Raw genomic sequence first — 15,997 nt, forward strand, 5'->3', positions numbered from 1 at the left:
ATTAACTTTCTCATACATTTTAGTTCTAATTTCAGATTTTGTAACTGTAGAGTTATATAAATGGATTCACACTCACTCTTTCTTGTTCTCCTCACTGAAATGAAACGTTAATCCCCCATCTGTGACTTCATGCAAATTCCGATAGCAACTGGTTGTGTAGTCTCAGTGAATGCCAAAGCAGCAGTTGCAGGCAGTGGTGCAAGGAGAGGGCATGTCTGAACATAAATCTATTATTGAGTATTTCTTGGGAAAGGAAGCAGAAATAGTTGGAATTGATTTGATTTTAATTGTAATTTGATATTGTTGATTAAATATATAAGTGAATCTCTTGGTAAAAATTCTTACCTGTCTGAGTGATCTGTGAATTGAAAAGAACTGAAAACCACCCCAGAATTGTCCTTGTAACCCCTTGTGCAGGTCCAGTCTTTGAATACTGTAGAGTACTGCATATGCTGACAGGTTTAGAGTGTCCTTGAAGGCGCACTGTGCCCAATCAGATCCACAGCTGGTGTAAATCAGTATAGCTCCACTGATCTGGTTAAGAGTACAATATTCTGATTTCTAACTTTTAACATTCATTCTTCCCTTGTACGTGTTATCACCCATGTACAAGTAAAGTATGTGTGTTGGGGAGGGATGGGTATGAGTGAATGAATGAATGGGTTCTGAGTAGCAGCCGTGTTAGTCTGTATCCGCAAAAAGAAAAGGAGGACTTTTGGCACCTTAGAGACTAACCAATACATTTGTTAGTCTCTAAGGTGCCACAAGTCCTCCTTTTCTTTTTGAATGGGTTCTGTAGGCTTTCTCTCCCTATTCTCCCCCCTGATACCATCTTGCTTCCTTGAATATGGCATTACGCCAAAGATCATTATAGAAATTAGAAATATGGGGCCAGATTCTTGGTTGGTGTAAGTCAAAGTCATCTGAAGTCAATGGAGCTATGCTGACTTACATCAGCAGTGGATTGACCCATGGCAGGCCTGGTTTTTCTGTCTTTCATTCGTATTTATTTAGTCCTGGTTGGGCACTAAAATACATGTGTTTACCTTTACCAGTTCCTGTTTGATTCGTTCATTTCGCTGATCAAGAGGGGAAAAGGTACAACTGTTGCCTCAGTGTTGCCCAAGCCCACAGCTTTAGCTTCTAGACTTGAGGTCAGTATATTAATGTTCTTTATTTTTAGCTGTCAGTCATACACCAGCTATAACTTGTATTGAATCAGATGGAGAGAATGCAGAGCATAAAAAATTACCTGTGAAACTGAAGTACAGGATTCCCTTACAAAAGCTACATTAAGATTTAATTTCTTCTCATTATGGATTTCTCTCTCTCTCATTATTTTATTAACTCTCTGTTCCTTCGTGGAAGTTTTTGAAACATGGAGGTTTGTGTATATGTTTTTGTATGTTCTCCAGAGCAGAATCTATGCTTGTTATGGTGATCTCTGTATTTCATGGCACCTCATGCAGTCGTATCCAGCTATGAGATTTGGTTGACAGCATCAAGCTGAAGCTGCATTGCTAGAGAAGAAGTTTGGAATTCTTAGCATGAGCCGAGTTGCACAGCGAATTGTGCCTTCAAAATGCAGCTGAATAAAAAATACAACACAGAGATGTGGGAAGCCAAAGTGAAGCCTGGCTGTCTATAAATAAATTAAACAATCAGTACGTTTACTGCATATTTTGTGTAAAACATCAGTTGCCTCCATTTCTTTACCCGCCTGTGCACGATATGGGTTCAATAAATTATTTTTTGGAAAGTTGGACGGAAAGCTGCAGGTTTTCTGAAGCTGGCTTTTCTTCTCTCTTTGACCTAGTTTTTCATGATTCAAGGCCATTCCACACTGCATAGTCTCCCTTCACCCCAGTTTAACTCCCCTCCTTTGCACCTGTTGTGAAATCATTCTAATCATTTTATATTATTGACTTTTAGGTTTCCAAAGTTCTCATCCTAGGATCTGGAGGTCTGTCAATTGGCCAGGCGGGGGAATTCGATTACTCTGGGTCACAGGCTGTTAAGGCCATGAAGGTAAGAGAAGGCTCCAGGTACATTAACAGAAGTTAATCTGCTTTTCCTTGTTGCAGCTAACCTGATTATTTATTCCACCCTAGTCGAAAGCTGCAGATTTATGTAAGTTACTGAGCAGTAGAGCTGGTTGAATTATTTGGGGAGGATAAATTAATTGGTAAATTTAGCCCTTATTTCTGTTTATGAATTACTGACCAACTGATCTGTGTTACTTTATTCATAAGTACTCACCAACCAGCTTATGGAAATAGCTTGACTTTGAATTTCAGCCTTTGTATTGTTGTGATCTGTTCTCTTTGACTATGTCCCCTTGACCATTGAACGCTGTCTAATGGTGTTCCTTCTGTTCCCTGATTGGATGACTGAAACTTCATCAGCAGGAGAGTAATGAATGGCAATTAGTGCACTTACTTCTGAAATGAGCTGTCAGATGAATAAATATCTGCGCTAAAATTAGTGAAACATTTGTGATTCCATGAGTGTTTTCATACAGAAAGTGCCAGTCACCAAAATGCTGATGGGAAATGAATGGTATGACCCCACTATTAATAGTGACATGCACAAGCTATGTTTGCTGGTGAAAATACGTGTGAATTTTCTTTGTGTGCTATCCAGTCAGCTCTCCCCAACAGGCTATTATTTATTATAAATGAGATAAAATAGGTTTTAAAAAGCCAGATGTTCCATTTTTGTCCATGGGGCAACTCCACTGTCAAAGGGGTTTCTCCAGGGATGAATTTTGCCCAGTAAGCTTAATGAGCAGGCATGTTGGTACGACCTGTTGGTGTCTCCTTTCTAACACGTATCGCACCACATTTTCAAGAGTCAGAAAAAGTGTCTGTGCACGTCTCTGTGTGCCTAAATTGCACAAGTAAAACACCCTGTGAATGCTTGTGAATTAGGGATTTGCATCACCAGAATCCTGACTGGTACATGCTTGTTGGGCGTTTCATATGCAGAGCTAGAGGGAACAAACTTATGTGTGTTTTAGTTTACAGCATAAAGGCTCAACCCCAGCTCTGGCAGCTTTGCACTGTTCATAGCAAAGCTGTTGAAAAATGACCCCAAAGGGGCAGCTGAGGATTGCTCTTGAGACAGGGTCATCACTGGGTAGTGCAAAGTCAGCTCTGCAGCCCTGTGCCCCCATCACCTGCTCCACATGGGGTTGTATGAAGAGAAAGCTCATGGCACTCTGCCACAATCACAGCTGGCTGCAGACTGGGTAACTTAGAGCAGCTGTGAGGCTGCTTTAAGGTAAGATAGCTGGCCGAAGATCAGGGGAAAGGAATGGTGGCTTAGAGCTACCTCCCCCCCCAACATTTTCTCTCTCTCTCTCTCAAACTCAAACACACACACACACACACACACACTGCATCGGGTTTAAACTTGGTGTAGCTGAGAACTGAATTCCAAATGTGGTGAAACATGTATTTTCTGTGCTTTCTTTGCACTGTGTATTACCACTGCTGGCTCCAAGTCTACGGTGGCTACATACTCAAGCAATGCATATCAAATCAGGAGAGGAGCGGCCTAGAGCCATACGGATAGCAGTCTGAATTCTCAAGGAGGGCATCTCGTATTTCTTCTTCTCTGTCCTCTCTCACAGTTCTAATTTGGAGCCAAAAATTATTTTTTGCAATAAATCTTGCCAGCTTGCCCTTCCAAAGTACCCTTTCTCTCTTCCCCATACCATGGGCCAGCTGTCCTGATCTTGGTGCTAATCAGCCAGACTACTTGCTCTCCTTGACCTTGCTTCTGGTAGTGTGATTTACAGTAGTATGCAGAAGATGAGGCAGTTGGTCAGCATCTGGCAAGGGGACAGCTAGATCGCGTAGGTGGGAGAAAAATGGGGACAGGTAACGAGCAAAAAATGTGAGGCTAAGGATTTTTCTTTGCCAAACTTTTAATGATTATTTTTTTTGGAGAAATAATCAGTAACAATTGCCATTACCAGGCACACTGAACCATATTGCTATTATTTGCAACCTTTCTAGTCATTTAAGCCCTGGCTCCGTAAAGCGATTAATCATGCACTTAAATCCACCAGTTCACTTAAGCACGTGTCTACCTTTAAGCTGAAAGGGCTACTGAATCGAGGCATTATTCACAGACATTCAGGTGAGTGAAAAGAACAGGAGTACTTGTGGCACCTTAGAGACTAACAAATTTATTTGAGCATAAGCTTTTGTGAGCTACAGCTCACTTCATCGGATGCATTCAGTGGAATGAATAAATCTCCCCACTGTATTTTCCACTGAATGCATCCGATGAAGTGAGCTGTAGCTCACGAAAGCTTATGCTCAAATAAATTTATTAGTCTCTAAGGTGCCACAAGTACTCCTTTTCTTTTTGCGAATACTAACACGGCTGCTACTCTGAAACCGCAGGTGAGTGAGTTTTTCTTCGCAAGGATGTGCATGGAAAGCACGTGTGCCATGAATTGTAGCACCTATAAATATTTGAAAGTGCATATGCGCTGGAAATGGCCTTTTGAAAAAAGCCCTTTTTGTTATTTGTGTGGTAGATTCACTGAAACAATTCTAAATACGGGTAGGTATTATAGACTCAGAAACAGGGAGCTCTCCTGCCGTCTTATGGTGAAGACTCATTTATTATTTGTATCACAGTAACACCCAAGAACTGCAATCCGATTTCAGGGCCCACTGTGCAAAGTACAGTTCTAACACTTATTAAGAAGAGCAGTTTTGTCACACCAGAAAATGATAGGTGGGGAAAAGCAAACCATCAGGAGAGAAGATGCAATACAATTAAATAAAAGCATATCTTAGCACAATAGGCATTTGTCATGAACATTAGTGAGCGGCCTTGCCATAGCCAGCTGGGTTTGCAGATACCCTGGCACAGATGAGTATAAAGGAGGGATCTGAAATAGATAGATATTACAATTGGTTGGAAAATGGGGTGGGGGGGAGGGGAAGGGGAAGGGGTTCCCTTGAAAAATTTCAACATAAGTGGGGTGAGGGAGGAAGTTTCCAGAGAAATTTCCAGCAGAAAGCTTTGACTTTTTGATGGAAAAAAACTCAAACTGCAAAACTTAAAAATTTTCGCAGTTTGGTGAAAAACCAAACATTTTCCTTTTGCTTTTTGGTTTTCTGACCAAAAAAACCCCCCAAAGTTGCAAGGAAAGCTGGTGCTTTCTGAAAAATGTTGTTTGAACAAACTCCCAATTTTCCATCAACCAAAAGTTTCAGTGGAAACTTATTTTTAGCCAGCCCTAGAAGATATAATTTCAGTTATCCACATAGAGAAAAGAAACAATAGCATGTGACTTAGTTGACCAATCATGAAGCACAAATAGTGAATATTCTGGGTGACCCAGTGTGAAACCAAGCCATACATTTGTTCACACAAGTAATTTTGAATAAAAACTATATACATACCAGTGCCAACCTGTTCACAGATCATTTGTGAACAGAGAAAAGGGCTAAAGTAATTAAAATAATTATTTTCAAATTATAATTTGCTGAGTTTGGTTTCTCAGTATACAGCTGAGTCAGTCAGAAGCCAATTCAATGTATTTTGAGAAATGACACAGAGACCATGTCAGTTTTCTTTTCTGACAAGCTTCAGTATGGTAAGTGCGCGGTTATTATATTATTCTACTCTAGTTGTATTTTACTCCGTATTTGCTTTTTCCTGGATAATGTGTCCCAGATGCATCTTTACTCCCAGTCTGAGAGCAAGTGAGGGTTTTTCTTTCTTCTTTCATAATGTCAATGGATATTTAGCTCCTGGCAGAGGATCAGAGCCCATTTTATTCAGCTCAGAAACCCTAGAGATTGATTGTCCTGGTAAGCTAATCAGAGGACCTCTTGGTTGAACTGTCCCAGTGTTTCATTTAGTATTATTACGAATCATCCTCTCAAATTGCTGAATTAAGAGGTATTCCAGCCTCTCAAGTAGGAAAGAACCTGACATTACGTTCTTCCCAGTGCATGTCAGGAAGTGACCTGGTAAATAGGTTTGATCCACACTGGTGTCATGATATTTGAGGCAGTTCAAACACCTCTTGGAGCCCCCTACAAAAGTCATTGGAATAGGGTTACTATGTGCAAGTCCCAGGGTTTGGTGTGTGACCTCCTCCTCCCTCCATGTGCCCAAACTCCTCTGGGCTGCAAGCAATGGATGTGATGGGGCGAGTCTTGCAAGGAGAAGGGATTAAGTAAGATGCCTGGAACTGGTGGAGAGAGTCAGGAGAGTAGTGGGTGGAGTTTTCTTTTAAACAGAAAGGGTGGGGAGCCAGCAGGGGTTTCTCCTACCAGGATGGTATAATAAGGGAAGACATCTAGATTCTCCGGGGGCTTGAGTTATTCTCCTCCTAGAGCTCTCAGTCAGCAGGAAACTGCTTATATTCCCCTTCCCAAGACACTGCTGCTGGCGCAGTACGCAGCACTGCTGGGGACTCCTACAGCTACAGCCTGGGCAGCGTTTTCTGAACCGGCCCTGATTGCATTGCAATTTTTTCTTGCTTTGAGGAGCTGCTGACCCTGACATGCCAAGCCCTTGACCATTTTCTTTTTTTATGATCAATAGCCTTCTATATTATGGTGTCCAGTTTGTCCTGTAAAGGTCATACTCGTCTTCCTTATTCTCCTCCACACTAATCTTGTAAAACTGATCATTCAGACTCCTTCCTTTAGAATGCTATATTGGGTGTCATTTTTAATACAAGGTCAGTCAGTGTTAGCACTACAGACCATCAACATTCAGGGCCACAATCCCTCTGCTTCCCAATACAACCTTCTCGCTGCAGCCATGTTCTGAGTCTGCCTCTGGCCTACAGGTATTATAGACGCACCGGGCTGAATTCTGCTCTCATTGTTACTGGTGTAACTCTGTTGGCTTCTCTGCTACCTACTTATAATGTTTCCAGAGGAAGGGGAAGGGTGATCTGGGGCCTGGACTGGAACTCAGGAGATCTGGTTTCAGTTCCCACCTCTGTCTCCCAAACATCCCAGGTGCCTGACTCTGTTGATGTCAGTGGCAAAGCTCTCCTTGTCAATGAGGCCAGGATTTCACCCTTAAACTTTTCTGTGCCTCAGTTCCCCATCTGTAACATGGGGATGAAAATGCTTTTTTTCTCCCCCTCTTTGTCTGGTCTGTTTAAATTGGATGCTCGCTGGGGCAGGATTCTCTTGCTAGATGCATAGTCCAAGTGAAAACAGAGCCCCGGTTTTGGTTTGGGCCTCCAGGCACCGCTGTAAAACAAATAATACTAAAGAACTTTCTTAAGTGTTTCTAGCTGAGCGGAAAGAGACACTGGGCCAATGTGGGTTCTCAGTGTGGTAATTCCAGCAACTGTAAAGACCTGCAGTGGTGCAAACGAGAACAGAAACTTACTGCACCGTCTCTCTCTTTCGAAGAATGTCTGGAAAAACATACAGGAAGTTCCTTCTTGTAGTGTCCTGGGGAGGTACAAAGAACTGAAAAATATTCAGGTACCATGATCAAGACACCTGGTGTTGGGCTATTCAGCCAGAGAAAACATTATTTTCAGTTACTGGCATGATACCTAGTCACTTGTTAAGATCTTCATTCATAGTTGTCATGTTTCTAGTATCTCTGTGCGTTTACCTCTCAGTATACAGAACATTTTAAAACTTTAATGTTGATTTTCATTTCTCAGGAAGAAAATGTGAAGACAGTCCTGATGAACCCCAATATTGCCTCAGTCCAGACCAATGAGGTTGGCTTAAAGCAGGCTGACACGGTCTACTTCCTCCCCATCACCCCACAGTTTGTCACAGAGGTCATCAAAGCAGAAAGGCCAGATGGGTTAATTCTGGGCATGGGTGGCCAGACAGCTCTCAACTGTGGTAAGTACTGTGGAATTGTAGCTGTATTAATCTCTCTAGCCCCACATCCGTCACCTTTATACCTGGCTCTGCCTGATCAAACCTATAGCAATCTCAGCCAGAACATTTAATTCACTTACAAATGTTTATAAGCAGAGATATTGGTCTAATGGACTGATATAAGTATTAATTTAATTGTACCTATTGAATATGACTTGTAGTGGCTATATTTTATAGTTATCAGTTATACAGAACTCTTATAGACGTTTCATGCAACAGTGTTTTGCAATTGCAGTTTATAAACCTTGGTTTGGACGACAGATTTGAGGCGTGTTCTGTACCTAAACATTAAGATGAAGATTGAAAAGGGAAGCTAGAGGGATAGTGGTGCTTAGTTTAGCTTAGCATGGCAGCTCCAACTGGCACTGCTCCATTTAGGATCAGAGATGGCTCCAAACCACAAAATTCAGATCTAGATGCAGCTTTCATAGATTTTAAGGCCTACAGGGATTACTGTGATCATCTAGTCTGACCTCCTGTATAACACAGACCAAATCACCTCACCCCATAATCTCTGCACCAAACCCATCATCTTCTGATGGAAGTATAGCTTATCTTTTAGAAAGATATCCAGTCTTGATTTAAAGATTTAAAGTGAGAGGAAATCCACCACATTCCATTCTAATGCTTCAAAGAATAAGTGTGTCCAAATTCAAGGTTTTGGTCCTAAGTAGTATAAAAGGAAGATGCATTTGCAAAATCCAGACTGGAGCTGGGTGCAGATTGTGGCTGTCCCCAAGGTTTGCAGGTATTTGAATCTGTGTGCTGTTGTATTTAGGAATTTCCTTAGTTAGCATTATCCCACTTTTAATAGAAAACAATGTTTAAAACGGGAACATTTAGCTGTGACCTGAAATGTGTCAAATTAAATGTAAATGTTTCATGTTTATTTTATTACAGTACCGTATATACTTGTTCATTAGCCTGTTCATTTATAAGATGACCCCCCAAGATGGTTAGGTAAAAATAGAAAAAGCTGTATGACCCTTTCATAAGCCGACCCTATATTTCCGGGGTTGGCAAACTTTGGCTCCTGGCCCATTAGGGCAAGCCACTAGCAGGCCTGGACGTTTTGTTTACCTGGAGCATTCACAGGCATGGAGCCCCTCAGCTCCCAGTGGCCGCGATTTGCCATTCCCAGCAAATGGGAGCTGCGGGAAGTGGCGCACCCATTGGCTGGGAACAGCAAACTGCAGCCACAGGGAGCTGAGGGGCTCCATGCCTGCAGACTCTCCAGGTAAACAAAACGACAATGTATTAGATATTCAATTCGGTGATCCAAAGAGTTTTAAAAATCATCAAATTTTGGTGTAGACCCATTTATAAGCCGACCACTGCTCTTTGATGCGTCCCTTTTTTACCAAAAATATTTGGCTTATGAATGAGTATATACTGTATTTCCAAAAAGGGTGGTAATTTAGAATTTCCCATAATTCCATCCTGTTACAGTAGATATGGAAGGAGAAACCCACACTGTCTTTACAAACTTAAACTTTATCACTACCTAATGGCTCTTTAGGATTGCCCATTCTTTGGATCATTTAGAATTACACAGGTTTAGCATTGAGACTGCACTCCATGGAACATCCCTTCATATAAAGGGACGTGGGTTAAGATTGTCTAACAGAACTTTTCTGTCTCTAACTTTAATGCTCTTTCAATTTCATTGACTAGATGGAACTAGAACGACATGGGGCTTGTTTTCTATTGCCCTATACCTTGTGTAATCATCTACACCCGGGCAAAGTGTGTGTGAAATGTTTCCAAATCAAAATGGTAGTGCTTTCTTACATCCTTTATGTGCAGCCATCCATGTTGACACATGGAAGAAGAGAATTAAGCCATATATGTGTGACTATGCCACTGGCCTGCTTGCTCCTCTGCTCAGAATCTGCTTCAGGTACTCGTTGCCCCAATTCAGGAAAGTATCCCTATTTCTAGACGTCACATCATCGAATGCTTAAATTTAGTCACATACTTAAGTGCTTTCTTGAATGTATTGGTTTTGGCACTGAATTTTGACACTTCAAATTGAGAAACTATGGCGGTGGGGACCGTGTATGGACCCAGCTAGCTAGCTGCAAAGCCAGATTCCCCATTCGCTTTCCTTTCTGTACAGCATAGGTGCTCTGATTCTAACTCCATTCTTTCCACAGGAGTGGAGCTGTTCAGACGAGGTGTTCTGAAGGAGTATGGAGTGAAGGTCCTGGGGACGTCTGTTGAAGCCATCATGGCCACCGAGGACAGGCAACTGTTTTCTGACAAACTGACCGAGATTAATGAGAAGATCGCTCCCAGCTTTGCTGTGGAATCGGTAAATGCGAGGAGCTCGGAGACGCAAGGCTGCCATGCTCGGCTTTATTGTTCTTTAAACAGCTGAAACCAAAAGCATACCTAGTGTAAATCCATTGAAGTCAATGAAGATGTACCAAGTAGGATCTGGTGCATTGAAGTCAGTAGGGATGGCCAGGTGTATCTGAGGGAAAAATTTGGCTCCTGGAGTCACAACAAAGGCATAATTCTTTTCTCTTGTCTAATTTGGGGAAGTGCCTTATTGATGGGTTTCCCAGTACACTATATAACCTGATGTGTACACTTGAATCAGGTTAGTCCTTGTCGTTTTATTTGACGTTTATTCCTGTCTGCTTTAAGATTGAAGATGCTTTGAATGCAGCAGAAAAGATCGGCTACCCAGTCATGATACGCTCTGCCTATGCTCTGGGTGGACTAGGGTCAGGTATATGTCCTGACAAAGAGAGACTGCTGGATCTTGGGACCAAGGTATGTGTGCAGTTGATAGCTATAGGGATCTACCTTGCCATCTGATTTAATATATTCTTGTAATAGTCACAGATTAGTCTAGATCTACATACTTTATCTTACTGGTAAAACATTATCTTGATGCCCTCTAAGGTTCTGTCTTCATAATACTTGCCCTTGACTTGGGTAGTATGAATGATTAAGTAACATTGTTCATGGCTGTTAAATTCTGCCAGAAATTATTCATAATTTGAACAAATGTTTCAGCAGTTTTGGTCAAAAAGCAATATAATGGCCTCTTTTCTTCTGCTCTCAGGAGCTATAGTCACAGGGAAGATGCAGAGAAAGTAAAAGCCTACACTGAGCTTAGCTATAACTAAGGGCCAGAAATAGAGAGACTGACAGGATTAGGACATTTTTGTATTTGGTTCTGAACTGTGAAATTTGTGCGGTGCCAGACTCCTGTGAGGAACCTGCCTGTCAGATCTTTTGTACTCACTAGAGCGGGACAAAAATTGTCAATAATTTTTCCACAGGAAATGTAGCATTTTTTAAAAATTTCCCATAAAAACAAACCAGAAAGCAGAAAATGTGGGTAACATTTTTCAGGTTGGGGTTAAAATTGTTCCATTTTTGAAAGCCTGGGTTTTTGATTTTCCATGGAAAAACAGGAAAACAATTTGACTACAATGAAAATTTTTGTTTTGATTAAAAAGTTGTTTTTTAGTTTAAAAAAGCTCTTCATATTTTTTCCCAGCCAGCTTTACTAATATTATTGAATATTTTTTTTAAAAAAGCTTAAAATTTACTCTCTAAAAAGTATTTTAGCCTGCCAAGACCCAAATGTTGGAAACTCAGTATTAACATCTAGGACAAACACTTGGAATCCTAACAAAGATAAATATAGATCAAGGACCAGTTAGTTTAACGTGATGTGTTTTTTTCTATAATTTCAGTCTCATGTTTCATTTGCTCTGATGGGGATAATTAACTAGATTAAAACATGGAACAGCACAAGTAGGACTCTGTGACGCAAAGGTTAGATTAGTGATTAAAGCAAAGAGCAGTACAGTGTAGGCAGTCCTGAAGTCAACAAAATCCACTATGCTCCAGGTTAGAATATCCTGTACAGTGGGACCTGATGGTGCACACGGTATAGGTAGGGTTGCCAACTTTCTACTTGCACAAAACCGAACACCCTTGCCCCACCCCCTACCCTGTCCCTGCTCATTCCATCCCCCCTCTCTCTGTCACTTGGTCTCCCCCACCTTCACTCACTCGTTCATTTTCATCAGGCTGGGACGGGGGTTGGAGTGCCCGGGGAGGGGGAGATGCTCCAGATGGGGGTGTGGGCTCTGGAGTGGAGCTAGGGATGAGGAGTTTGGGGTGCAGGAGGGTGCTCCGGGATGGGGCTGAGGGGTTCGGAGGGTGGGAGGGAGATCAGGGCAGAGGCAGGGATGGGGTTTGAGGTGTGGGCTCCGGGAGGGAGTTTGGGTGTGGGAGGGGGATCAGATCAGGGGCAGGGGGCTGGGGCATGGGAGGGGTTGAGGGGTGAAGGCTCTGAGTGGCACTTACCTCAGGCAGCTCCCAGAAGCAGTGGCATGTCCCCCCTCTGGCTTCTCCTTGGAGGTGTGGCCAGGTAGCTCTGCGTGATGCCCCATCTGCAGGTGCCACCTCCACAGATCCCATTGGCCGTGATTCCCAGCCAGTGGGAGCTATGGAGCCAGTGCTTGGGGTGGGGGCAGAGCACGGCACCTTCTGGCTGCTCCTACGCCTAGGAGACAGAGAGGGGACATGCTGCTGCTTCCAAGAGCTAGGCGGAGCCATGGCAGGCAGGAAGCCTGCCTTAGCCCCGCTGTGCTGCCACCCAGACTTTTAACGGCCCAGTCAGCGGTGCTGATTGGAACTGCCAGGGTCCCTTTTCAATGGGGCGTTCCAGTCGAAAACTGGATGCCTGGCAACCTTAGGTGTAACTTTATTGAAATCAGTGGGCATCTGCCCATTTACAACAGTGGGGGATCTGGCCTTGTGTTCCTTGGAGTTTGATTGACACAATGCACTGATGCTCCTCACTGCATTGCCGTTTTTATGAGGCATGGGGCCCTGGAGAAAGATCTAAACTGAGGAGCCAGCATGAGCAGGAGTATCTCCTTTTTTCTTAGTTAAGCAGAATGTGCTAATGCTTTCCTTACCCATCAGACTCATTAGGACAAAGAGGTAAATTAGCAGGTAGATTACTAATATCACACATGTCTATGATGACACATTTCCATTTCATCAGAATGGATTAAAAATATTTAGCGGAAAAAAGTAAATGAACTCGGATACAAACATTTCATGTTTCCTTTTGGACTTCAGTAATAAATTATATTCAACAACAACAAAACCCAACCAGCCCTACCAAAACAAGACACTCCACTCCACATGCTTCTCTGGGGAGAGGATGAGAGAACAAACACCACATGACAGATGGGTAGTCATGTTGTTTAATTTACTATTGGAAGGCTCTCAGATACGATGGAGATGAGCATGGAATTAAAAACCTATATAGAATAGAATAGAAAAAGCAGACGAATTACTGCTAGAAAGGAGGGAGTGCAAGGTTGTAAACACTCGACCAAGGAACATTTTTTTTTTATATCAAACTCTGTTGTCTTCATTCCCTGCAATATCTGCAAATGTTCAGTTATATTGCCCTTAAGACTCCTTTTCCCAATGCAAACGAGTCTAATTTTATTCGGTTCTTGTTTGTCTGTGATTCTGTGCAAGGGAATTCCATTGATGCAAATAAGAGCTTTTATGTGAAAACGGGTGATTAATATTAGTCTACATTACCGTAGTGCCAGCAAGCTTGGGGCTCCATGGTGTTTGACGCTGGAGGACAACAGTGGCTGTCAAAGGCCCAGGTCCTCTGCTACTGAAGTCAATGGGGGCAGTGCCATTGATACCAGTGGGCACAGCGTGAGGCCTTAAGGCCCCATCGCAAGATACAAATATGTTATAACATAGTTGGCATTTATCATGTTACATGTTGTAGACATGGCCTAAGTGTCACGAACTGAGATGTGGGTGGTGATGCCTAGTGGTCGGAGCAGGAGCTAGGCTGATGGGTTTAAGAGCAGGTTTGCTGACTTCCTTGTCCTATCAAGTGTTGTGGTCCATCAGGCGGCCCTGCTGTGGCTCAACTGTGTTCACAGGCTACCGTGACACTAAGTAATTTAAACGTTGGCTGCAAAATTAAGGGAAAAAAGGAGGCAGAGGAAAGGATGGTCTGATAATGTGTGTGTTATTTTCTATGTTCCATGTGAGATTTAACTAACCCCTTGTATAAGAGTTAATATTAATGTCAGTGTATCCATTTGGATTGTACCCGTTTAGCAACTCAGGAATGTTTTCTGGGTTAGTTTTAGAATAATTCATAACTCTTGCTTCTGGTCAGTACGTCACAGTAACTAGCGGTGTTAATAGTGTTGTTAATTCAGCAGTGTGTCCAAGCACCCATTGCTTCGTCTGCTATTTAATTTGACAAAGAGCAGTCGTCCCAGTGAAGTCAGTGGGGCTACTCGCAGCCCTAAAATTAAGCGTGTGTGTAAGTGTTTGCAGAAGTGGCACTTTAATTTTTTTTATTTTAATTTATATTTCTTGTTTCTGTTGCTAGGCCAAAGGTCCTCATTTCTTTTGTATCCAATCACATTGTTTCCATGACATTTAAATGAGGCTAATGCAAAATAAAAGTTACAGGGCAATTGTCACATAATAATTAATACCTAGCTCTTACATAGTGCTTTTCATCAGTAGGTCTCAAAGTTTTTTTCAAAGGAAGCCAGTAGTTTCACCTACGTTTTATAGATGGGGAAACTGAGGCACAGAGGGTGGAAATAATTTGCGCAGAGTCACTCAGTGGTGGCAGAGCCTTAAATACAGGAATGGGTCCAGTTCAGTTACGTGTGCTTAATAAAAATGTATTTCTTCCTTTGTATCCCCCTGCTGTCTGTCTTCCCTAACTGATTCTTCAACCCGCTCCCCAGGCATTTGCAGTAACCAACCAAATTCTAGTGGAGAGGTCTGTTGTTGGCTGGAAGGAGATAGAGTATGAAGTTGTGAGAGATGCATCTGACAACTGTATCACCGTCTGTAATATGGAAAATGTTGATGCTATGGGAGTTCATACTGGTAGGTTCTTTATAGCTCACCGTAGATTGCATTTAGATCAGCATTTTCATATAATGTCTTTCTGCCGACTATAGATAATACACTTACCTGGCTGGTGAGAGAGAGGATGTCGAATACTTAGCAGATCTAAGTGCTACTGGATATGATGGAACACACTTTTCAATACCCTAAGTCCGTCCCTATTGTCTCTTATTTCACACGATAACATAGTCTGTTCCTTGCCTTGAAATGCCCCAAAACAGGCATCTTCCATCACACCTGGTGTTCAAAACTTGTAAGACGCAGTAGGTTTGCAGAGACATGACCAGAATTTATCGCCATCAAACTATTGTGTTTTTCCTTCTGGCAAACAGGAGATTCCATCGTAGTGGCTCCCAGCCAGACACTGTCCAACGAGGAATTTCAGATGCTGAGGGAAAGTGCCATCAAGGTCGTCCGACACTTGGGCATTGTGGGGGAATGCAACATCCAGTATGCCCTGCATCCTACCTCCCTGGAGTACTGCATCATTGAGGTCAATGCCAGACTCTCCAGAAGCTCTGCCTTGGCATCCAAGGCCACAGGGTAAGGCAGGAAATAAAAGCTAGGGTAGGGGAAAGGGGCAGGGAACTAAGGTATTACAAATGGAAACCCTCTCAGGAAGGGGACCTAGTAACTGGTTTTAGAGAGTACATTCTCTGGCATCGGTACGTTGGCTTCAAATCATCTCTGGAACGCAAAGGACTTGGTTATTAATGAGCTCTCTGCCAGATTGAATCAAATGGTCTTGCTAGCTGTCTTTGTTTTGTTGGCTAATCATAAACTAATCGAGATAACGATGGTCAAATCTGGCTGGTTAAAATTGGCTTCTTAATTGCACTCTGCGGATGCTGTTGAGAAGTGCAAATTAGTCCTTAATTTACAGTTCTCAACAACTCTTGTAGTTGTTGAAGCCCTGTAGCAAACTGGAGACAGACAGTAATAAGTGACAGCAAGCATTTGATTGATTTCATTGTGTTAGCCGACTTCTCAGTGACACAAATCCATTTTTGTCTTGTGTCGCAGTAAATATGTCTATAAAATAGTAGCCTGGCATACACAGAACAAAGAAAGCTTTGCAGCGAGGGATCTACCATTGCAATCCTGAAAGGTGTTGAGTACCCACATCTCCTATTGCTTCG

The 15,997-nt window shown here is 42.4% G+C and overlaps 1 protein-coding gene across 1 annotated transcript in view; it reads left to right on the forward strand.

Annotated features, from left to right (window-relative positions):
• CPS1 (carbamoyl-phosphate synthase 1) overlaps positions 1-15,997 on the forward strand; it is a 125,189-nt gene that overhangs the window by 41,667 nt on the left and 67,525 nt on the right. Inside the window, exons 12-18 of the mRNA XM_073304767.2 lie at positions 1,056-1,154; positions 1,933-2,028; positions 7,676-7,865; positions 10,061-10,218; positions 10,557-10,685; positions 14,693-14,837; positions 15,191-15,401. Coding sequence (XP_073160868.1) covers positions 1,056-1,154; positions 1,933-2,028; positions 7,676-7,865; positions 10,061-10,218; positions 10,557-10,685; positions 14,693-14,837; positions 15,191-15,401 — 1,028 coding nt within the window. The remainder of the gene's footprint in view (positions 1-1,055; positions 1,155-1,932; positions 2,029-7,675; positions 7,866-10,060; positions 10,219-10,556; positions 10,686-14,692; positions 14,838-15,190; positions 15,402-15,997) is intronic.

Source organism: Lepidochelys kempii, chromosome 11 (genome assembly GCF_965140285.1).
Source record: "Lepidochelys kempii isolate rLepKem1 chromosome 11, rLepKem1.hap1, whole genome shotgun sequence".
Classification (NCBI taxonomy): domain Eukaryota; kingdom Metazoa; phylum Chordata; order Testudines; family Cheloniidae; genus Lepidochelys; species Lepidochelys kempii.